General features: G+C 35.3%; 1 protein-coding gene across 6 annotated transcripts; it reads right to left on the reverse strand.

The window, feature by feature from the left end:
• Positions 1-483: 483 nt before the first annotated feature.
• LOC11427597 (uncharacterized protein At2g33490) lies at positions 484-8,496 on the reverse strand. 6 transcript variants are annotated; one of them, XM_024769687.2, is made up of 11 exons: positions 8,227-8,496; positions 7,806-7,878; positions 6,421-6,495; positions 6,250-6,311; positions 6,085-6,153; positions 4,312-4,340; positions 4,022-4,229; positions 3,687-3,920; positions 3,374-3,430; positions 2,067-3,018; positions 484-1,104 (listed from the first exon to the last, which is right to left on the reverse strand). In XM_024769687.2, the coding sequence occupies exons 1-11, from the start codon at positions 8,335-8,337 to the stop codon at positions 1,094-1,096; spliced, it is 1,881 nt and encodes a 626-aa protein (XP_024625455.1). In that variant the 5' UTR covers positions 8,338-8,496; the 3' UTR covers positions 484-1,093. The 6 variants fall into 6 exon arrangements, with proteins under 6 accessions (XP_024625455.1, XP_013449449.1, XP_024625456.1 ...); XM_013593995.3 differs by having other exon boundaries at positions 484-1,113; positions 8,227-8,495; XM_003624392.4 differs by having other exon boundaries at positions 787-1,113; positions 3,374-3,427; positions 8,227-8,494.
• Positions 8,497-9,303: the final 807 nt, after the last annotated feature.

Here is a 9,303-nt window from a genome sequence, read left to right on the forward strand (position 1 = left end):
GCTACAATAATACAATGATAACACAATTATAGTATACTCCTATTTTTTCTTTTCTTTTTTTACAACAGATATGTTCATTAAACTTGTATATAATAATAATGTTAATTACAATGAGTATTCCTGTAGAAAACAATATCATTCTAATTTACCTATTTTATAGGTGTAAAAATATTTTACACACGTCAAATGATGCATTCCCAACGTCATTTATTTTGAGAGAATTATCAAGTGATATGATAACACAATATTAAACATATGGCAGGCCTAAGTTTTTTTTTTTTTTTTTTATCTATATAAATAAGCTTCTAAAAAGTCTAAACCTTATTAATTTTAAAAGAAGTATGGCATGACTTAAACCTAACAAAGGCCGTGTCTTGACCAATTTTCCTCCCTACCTAAAATGTTAGTTAGACAGCTATAGCATAAATGGAAGGTTCGTCCCTACTCAAAGATTCGTTCACATGCCTCCACCAAACAATGCAGTTAAAAAATGGCAAGAACATCCATTATATTACTGGGAAACAATACAAGGGAAATGGATAAAGTTTGTAGAAACTATTTCCCACTGTTGGGCGTTTCTCTAATAAAAATATAACAGTACCCACGTCAAGGGCTGATGAGTTGATCAATGTGAAAATTCAAGTGTTACCTGCCACCCATCGACTGTCGAAGGAGAGAGCAGCAATCGATGGGGGGAGTGTTACCTGCCACCCATTGACTGTCAAAGGCAAGAGAAGCAATTGATAGGGGGAGGGGTTTCTGGTTCTAGATTTACTTTCGTCCTCGAAAAGTTAAAGTTTAAGGTGGTTTTACTTGGGGATGTGAACAAAATTTTCCATCCGGAATATATACATAAACACATCATAAAGGCAATCATGTAGAGTTTAGTTCTCACCAAGACTAGTTATTACAGTAAAAATAATAGATACAAATTGAGATGAGAAGCTAAACATTACATAACATATATACACATACTTCCCAGAACCTTCTGTTGGGGAAAACTGTAGAACTCCATGCGAGTGATTTAGCTTGGACAAGCATAGAATAAAAATGCTTTAAATCATTCACCAGAACTCCGCATCGTGCATGAAATTTAGTTCCCACCTGCATCCACTGAAAAACCTCATACTCACGTTTCCCACCATGATGAAGGTGACAAAGTAAAACAGGATGAGAGGTACTAAGAAAAATATTGATGCTGAACACAAATTGGTCTAGATCGCATGATTGTCAAAGCAAATATTTAAATTCAATGGAAACCCTATTCCTCAATGACGTAAAATTTTCAGAAACGAAGGAGCAATCATAAAGACTTCAACTACAGGAAAATCAATGACAACTACAACATAATTTAAAACAGTTCACAAGATTATCAATTTACAGAATGAGGAGACAGTCGAAAATATCCAGCACCATGATATTCCAATACAATCATTTCCCAAGAATGGCAATAAAATCGTGATAACCAACTTGATTTCATTGTGTCACTTGTGAGATTCATGTTTAACTGGATCTAGAGAGCACGGTGAGAATTAAGCTATTTAACAGGTCATATTCAACGGCGCTAATACCACAGGAAGCTATTAACAGCATCTTTTGGAAACATCACTAAGTGCTCTCGACAATGTAACCATAGAGTGGAAGAAATACAATGCATCACTTTGGCAGGATTCACAAGACTTTAGTCCAGAGGAAGGTGCAACACTAAATACATGAAATAAACATAATTTCTTCTTCAACATTCAACTACGGCTATAAACATGAGTTTTATTGATGAAGGGTTACAAATTGTCTAATGAAACTTTTTTTTAGGACATGAGTTTATTGAACTGATTTTTGATGCCACAAATGCACTAATGTGAGTTGCAGCATTATATTGCATTAAGATGTTCCCTGACATGTCCTAATCCATATTTCTCAGAATAATAATGTTATGTTAACTAACCAAGGCAATTTGCATTACTTCATAAGTTGATTCTGGCACTCAATATATATGAAAACAAGTAGCTAAATTGTGGATAGTCCCAATTTTATACAAAATTCAAGATAAATAAATAGTACTTTACCTTGGATTTCACTAGAGCGAGAAGCTAAATCAGATAGAGCTGATGCTCTCTGGGATAAAGGTGTTAGTGGAGGTGATGCAGCTTCTTCAACCTTTTCTGGAATTTGGTGAGTATGCAAATACTTATTAGCAACATTTATTACCACAGCTCTCTGACTACTTGAGGGTATGGAAAAACTCCGAGAGACGGTAATGGGTGGAGTTGGAAGTGGAGATGCTGAACTTGATACAACCGGAGGAAATTTATTAGTTGTAGGATGCTCTGGATTCCTTAATCCTAAAGGAGCAGAGTGACCTACTCGAGAAGATTTTGTTGCCTTGCTGGTTTGATTACCAGGGGGCCTAGGAAGCTCATGTAGTTCACTTATCCTAGGTGAAGAAACAAGGGGAGGAGAAGCACCAGGAGATGCTTTTGGAGAGGAAGGTTGGGGCATCGGCAACCGTGAAAAACCCCCAGAGACAGGTTTTACAGACAATGGCTTATTAGTCAATGGACCTGAAAATGCATGCCTTTTTATTTTCTTATGATCAGAAGCGTTAAAAATATCAACTTGGGGAAGTGACTGTCCCTCTGTCGACGGACGTGGTAACTGGGCTGATGAAGTGTCACTGTTGCTTTCTTTGAGAATAGAGACTCTAGGGATGGCTGGTTCTGACAATTTACCATCAGCAAAATCTTTCCCGTTCTTTTTTTCATCCAAAGGAGATGAATGCCACAAATCATGCGAAGATGCACTTGCACTTAAGCGTGGTGCAGTTTTTGTTTCTTTGATGTTGACAGGTAAAGGAAGTACATAAGCATTAGGCTTTGCTGCAGATGATGACAACAGTTGTCTTACTTTTTCAGCTGGGTCAAATTTCTTTTCTGCAAATATTGGAGCTGAATAGCTGCTGACTCTTGGTGGATCTCTATTTGATACTTTAAAATCTACATGGCTCTTGTCTAAACTTGTCTACCAAAAGGAAAATTAATAAAAGATTAGAGGATGACCCAAGTCAAATTAGCGATACTTTTTCAGTTGATGACCAGCTAGACCAAGGCAATAATGAGAATTACATAGTCATTATTATTACATAGTCATTATTATAATGCTAGACCAATATCCATAAATTAGGTGTCAAATAATCTCAGTACTTTGTCAAAAAAAAGAAAAAACTTTCAGTACTTATCCTAAATATAGAGATTTTGTTTTGAAATATTGTAGTCCTAAGGGAGTTGAGGAGCTTATTTACCTGGATTTCACTTTACAATTAATTTAAGATTTAAATGGGAGTTTCAAATTGGATAATCAAAACTTTAAAGAATACCTCTGCAGTTTCAGTGGTTGAAGCTCGAATGTTTGAACGGTCTGATTCTTCCACCTGCTAATACATAAGCAATGATCATAACAAGTTGAATCATTAACTCAGTTTTTGAAGAAAGAAAAAGTGATAGTAAGCTTTTGTGTTGGAGACATGGAGTAAGATAGCATCTATAGTTGTAAACAGGTCTAACATAACCACAGTGAAATGCTTCTGTGATATTCCTTTTTAAAAGGTAAGCAATAAGCATTAAACAAATTCAATATGCACCTGGGCATTAAAAACCATCATACAATTATGAGTAATATTGAGTTTCTACCTCTGCTGAGTTTGGCGATGTGGGGACATCCTTGTTTGATCTGTAGTTAAAACTCAACTCGCCGCCTTCGGTGGCCTCGTACTCATACTCATTCCCATCATATTCAAAACTGCCTTCACCATCATCATCTTCAAGGCCACTGAATTGGTAATCAATATGTTGCAACTCGGCAACCATCCTAACATGTGGCTCAACGGCCTCCAGTGATTTAAGTCCCTTCCGGAAGAAATTCAACTATATTTGAAGTAAAACAAGATAAAAAGAAGTACATCAAGACTAGACCAAAAAAAGGATCTCAAAGATTTGAATGAGAAAGGTCAAAAGTTTAACAAAACCTGAGCAGCATGGTGGCGAGCGGCTTGTGTTAGGAGACTACGTGACTGGCCTTGTTTCAGGGATTTTAACCGAAAAGCACAGAGTGTTGCTTCCTCTTCATATTCATCGTGAGCAGCTTTCAAATGCTGTGAAGTTATATTTTCACCCTTACCACTTTTTGACTTCCCTTTTTCTTTCTGTTGGGCAATCATGTATTCATAAACTTCTCTGAAAGCAATACAGAAGATTCAGGAAATATTCACATGAGGATGAGGCACAGAAAACTAATAGCAGCTTTATAAGTATAGACCTTTTTTCATCACACTGACGCTTCATGTCCTGCATGATGAATCGAAAGAAAGTAAGATGTAGGAAAAAGTTGACTCTTTAAAACACAATTATGAAGCAGCAAACTCAATACATTTTCAAATTTATTTACTACTGCCCTAGGCAAGGCAATCTGTTTAATTCCAAATCAAAGAGGACATAGTTTTTCGTGTCTCAAACTTGCGCTTTGTAGACAACTTTATTATGTTTGAAAGCCAAGCATAAAATTCGAGAATATCAAAATAGTTCAATATCTAGATCTATCTTCCTGGGTATGCTCTATTCAATATCTCGTAAAAGTCTAAGTGCCACCGTTACTTGCCACTGTCCTCTTCTTTCATCATTCTTTAAGTTCTACAATTTTGTCATTCCGCTTCAATCTCCACTATTATTGTAAATATCTACCCTCAAATCCCTTATACACAAACTTAATGCCTAATAAACCACCCAGCGATCAACTACAAATGTATGAAAAGCATAATAAATCCTCCACACATTACTAACTAATGGACGCATGTATTATATGACGAATAATGCCAGCAACACTCATTTTAACACACTTTCCAGCACTCACTCTCTTATCAGATGAAATATATGATACAAGTAGGTCCCACTATGTTATGTGGCGTCCATTTTCAATGTGGTGGAACCCACATGTATTTCACCCAATAAGAGAGTGAGTGTTAAAAATAGTGTGTTAGGATGAGTGTAGCTAGCATTGCTCATTATATGACACTTACTTGGCACCATAAGGTTACAATCAATATTCCACAACTTACTCAAATAAAGGGGGAGGGGATATAAGTCTTGCGAGATTCATTCAGGATTATATTCATGAAACAACAGCAAAGAAAATTATACAGTTTTACAAGAAACCAAAACAGCTATTTTTAATTGTTGAAAATTCCGCCTTGATTGTGGTCCGCCCTTAGCCGCCTAATTGCGGCAATCACTGCCTTCATTGCAGCCTTCAACACCTTCATGGTGTTGGCTTTGAGGGGATGGATTTAGTCCCACAATGCTTAGAGATATGTCCTGTGTAGTGTTTATAAAGCTTGGGCAGCCCTCACCTTACAAGCCGGTTTTGTAAGGATGAGTTAGGCCTGATATAAAATCTAAGAATAATGTTATACGCAGATGTAAGTATCTACCCATTAAACCAGATACAGAGACAACACTTAACCAACCGGACAGGGACGGATCCAGAACTATATCAAACGCGGGCCGAAATTTTTTTATCATAAATTTTATATAAAATAAATTACAATAGTTATGTAAGAAAATAAAACAAAATAGTTCAATAATATATTATTTTAGTATATATTAGATTATTAAATGTTACGCAATATATGCATATATATATATATATATATATATATATATAACCACTGGTTGCCCTCCCTTAAATCCATCCCTGCAACCAGTATATGTCACCAACAATATACATACTGATAATGTAAAAGGATCATACTCTAGTACCATTTTCCCCTGAGGCAATATATATTCCATGCATTACAATGAGACCCTGTGCATTATCTTTTGTTAATTGTATATATGTTGTTTTTAATGATAGAACACCACATTTTCTAGTAACAGTCATTTAGTAATAGCTACTAATAAGTAAAATAAAGTTGAAATACTGAAATAAATTAAATGGGGCAAAGACGGAATGCGAAAAGAGTATACATATATGCATTAACCATTGGGTGTGCTTTAAATAAACAAATTTTATAAATAGAAAAGTACATAAACATACCTCAACAGTTCTTAGTTCATTAAGAAGAGACTCCGATGGTCTGGTTATGGTCAGTGCTACATGAGAACGCTGTGGAACAGAAGGGATAGAGTCATCATAAAAGTTTTTGTAAATGAACAGCACTTCAAGAAGAAAATCAAAAGGTTGCGCCCAACAAAAGCTTACGTAGCCATCAACAAGTTTCTGAAGGTCAAGCTGCACATTTCCAAGCATCCCCAAAACTTTACCTGCATACAGTTCATAACAACTGTAGCAACAACTAAACATGATTTAAATCAACTAGCATAAAAGCTAGGTAATTTAGATATGGAAGTGACGAAAAATTTACCCACTCACCACTCTCTTCATCATCATTTAAGGCAGTTTTCTCCAATAGACAAGTACCCATTTCTTGCAATGACTCCGAAAATTCTGGAATATGTATCACAACAAAGATACCTTAAGAGACTTTAATTTCTCAAGGCAATAACTGATCAGGAAAAAAAACGCATGAAAAATACATTTTTTTTAATGGCAAATGTTAGTATGTTAATTGTTATGTTAGTTCTTTTTCTCCTTGCCAGGACTTAAACCCTTGACCGCCAACACCTTAACCCTTAGCTCAAACCAGTTGAGCTAACCAACCCCCCCCCACACACACACATGAAAAATACTATTAACTACATTACATAAAGATCCAGTTTAGATAAACTATTCAAGTACTTCCAGAAAAATAAATATTAAAATAATTATGCAATAACAACAAGTATTTTAAACAACAGCTTCCCATATAAGTTGAAATTAGATTCTGCATTTCAATATTACAGAAGCTCTCATTTAAAGTGAGGAGGCAGGGGCACGGCTTAAGAGGTCACGGATCTTGAAAGAGAGAGGAGTGATATCACAGGCTACAGAGACGTGGCAAAGCTTAGAGGAGTGCTCAAAATTGGGAAAATATACATAATGGGAAAGCTAAAGTTTATCCCAACCAAGTCCCAAAATCCAGCCCAAAACACCTCTTCGTCAAGACACTCAAACTCAGTAATCCACAATCTCACAAGCTTGATCAGCATTTTCATCATGGGCTGTTTTCCAAATATGTAATGGACAGAAATGCTGAACTTTGCCCGTAATGCAGAAGACCATGCTGATCATAGACTACGGCAATTGGAAATGTAAATATATATCTTATATTGTTGGAGACATTATATTTAGTGTTAAATGCAAAAGTGCTAAATCTCTTGAGGGATAGCCTTTCCCTCCATTGTGGTCTTACACAGCTCGAGGGATCAGAGTCTCTGCACTAAAGCACAGAGGATACCCGCTTCATACTAACAAAAGAAAAAAAAAAATCAATTGCAGACACATTCCAAACAACCGTTTAGTAAGAAACAAAAAATTGTTGCTACCATATGGACATCTGTTTGGGAGCACCCACTGAACATGAAAACAACCAAGCTCCAATAAGTGATTTGCATATTTGGAAACATACATGAGGAAAAAATGAAGATCCAATTCCTAAGTATTAACTAGCTCATATGTGAGGAAAAAGGGGGAACAAAATGAGTCGTTAAGGCCTAGCTCAACTGACAATACCTAGATATTGTTAGGCTGGACACCTTCACCCAGGTTCGAACTCGGAACCTCACAATTGTATGCACGAGTTTTAGGTGGTGTCCGTAACTTCATCTACAGACACAAAAAAATGAGCTATCGACAGAAAATCGAAGATTAGATCTTACCATACGCGCTGTTTTCAGTAGCAGCAGCTGCAGCAAGCAAGCTATCATAACAATCTCTCATCTCTTGCATATACTGCAAAATTAAAAACATAACTCATAATGCCACTAAAATTAATAAAAACCCGATCAAAACAAATTAATACTACACATCTTTCACAAATTTCAACATAATACCCTTCAAATTACAACTAATAGATCACTAATTCAAGATTAAAACCATAATTAACAAATTAATTAATAAATAAAGTATTTATACAACTAAGCATGATTTCAGGGATTCTAGATCAAAACACAAATTATAACTAAACAGTAACAAAAATCAATAATCAATAATCAAAATTAAAACATTAATTAATTAAGAGCAAAATTGATGGTTCAATCACAAATAGTAACATCGTAACGGAGAGAGAAACGGAAGAACCTTAGCAGCGAGAGCGAGTTCATCGACCTTAACGGAAGGAAGAAACTCCTTCTTTTCTTTTCCAACGGTTTTGTGAAGTGCAATTCTCTTCAATTTGTTAAAGGACTTCATTTTCGAAAACCTAGCTGTGAAACGACACTGAGATGGAACAAAACGGCAAGGAAAGTGAAATTGTTCAGAGTGTTGATTATGGTCAAAGAAAGGGAAGTGAGGTAGATCAGAAAAAGAAAGAGAAATGTAAATGGGAACGAAAAAGAATCACTCTAATGTTATGCTTCTAAGCACAGTGTAGAACTCGCACGTTTCACTACACGTGTGAACACTTTGAGAGAGAAAATGGGGTTGATAATCTCGAGTTCGATCCAAGATTTCGATAAAATATAACTGAAAAATTGTTCAGGATTTAAACTAAGATTTTCGTCATTTCCTTTTTCTTTGAACTTATTAATCATTTGAACTTAACTGTTTTATTTTTGCAAAATCATCTTTGCTTAACTTCTATTCTACTTTATTTCATTTGACCAAAAACGCTAACATAGTTGGGACGAACTTTACATTATATATGCAAAGATAATTTAATTGTTACCGACGTTGACTTAAACGGAGATTGAGGTTTGACTCTCAAATTTTTTTATTTATTCATGTAGTTATTAAATTTTTAACTATTACATTGCTTAACAAGAAAACACAATAGTTAATTTTTTTTGGAAAACATGTATCTTTTGTTTTTTTGTCGAATAATCTTGTAATTATAAATCAATCTTTAAAGTGAATAAGTAAAGTGTTGAGGTTCGAACTTCAATCACTGATACGTACTACATATATTATGGAATGCCGTTGCAAATTAAGTTGAGATCATGATGACTTTTCTATTGTGTTTTAATGCAATCAAAAATTATAGGCTTAATTACACTTTTGGTCCTCGTGTTTTGGCCTACTCACGAAATTGATCCTGCCCTTTTAAAACAGAACAAAATGGTCCTTCAATTATCATTTTTGTTGCATTTTTCGCCCTACCTCCTATTTTCAAACTCCAGAAACGCAGAGAAATGACAGTTTTAAGCGGTTTTAGACCTA

Source organism: Medicago truncatula, chromosome 7 (assembly GCF_003473485.1).
Source record: "Medicago truncatula cultivar Jemalong A17 chromosome 7, MtrunA17r5.0-ANR, whole genome shotgun sequence".
NCBI lineage: Eukaryota > Viridiplantae > Streptophyta > Magnoliopsida > Fabales > Fabaceae > Medicago > Medicago truncatula.

Coding starts and splice junctions, on each gene's coding strand:
- LOC11427597 (XM_013593995.3), bottom strand. CDS start 8,337: ATGAAGTCCTTTAACAAATTGAAGAGAATTGCACTTCACAAAACCGTT. Junction 6,496..7,805: donor TACTGAAAACAGCGCGTATG/GTAAGATCTAAT, acceptor TACATATTCCAG/AATTTTCGGAGTCATTGCAA. Junction 1,114..2,066: donor TCGCTCTAGTGAAATCCAAG/GTAAAGTACTAT, acceptor GAGGTTTTTCAG/TGGATGCAGGTGGGAACTAA.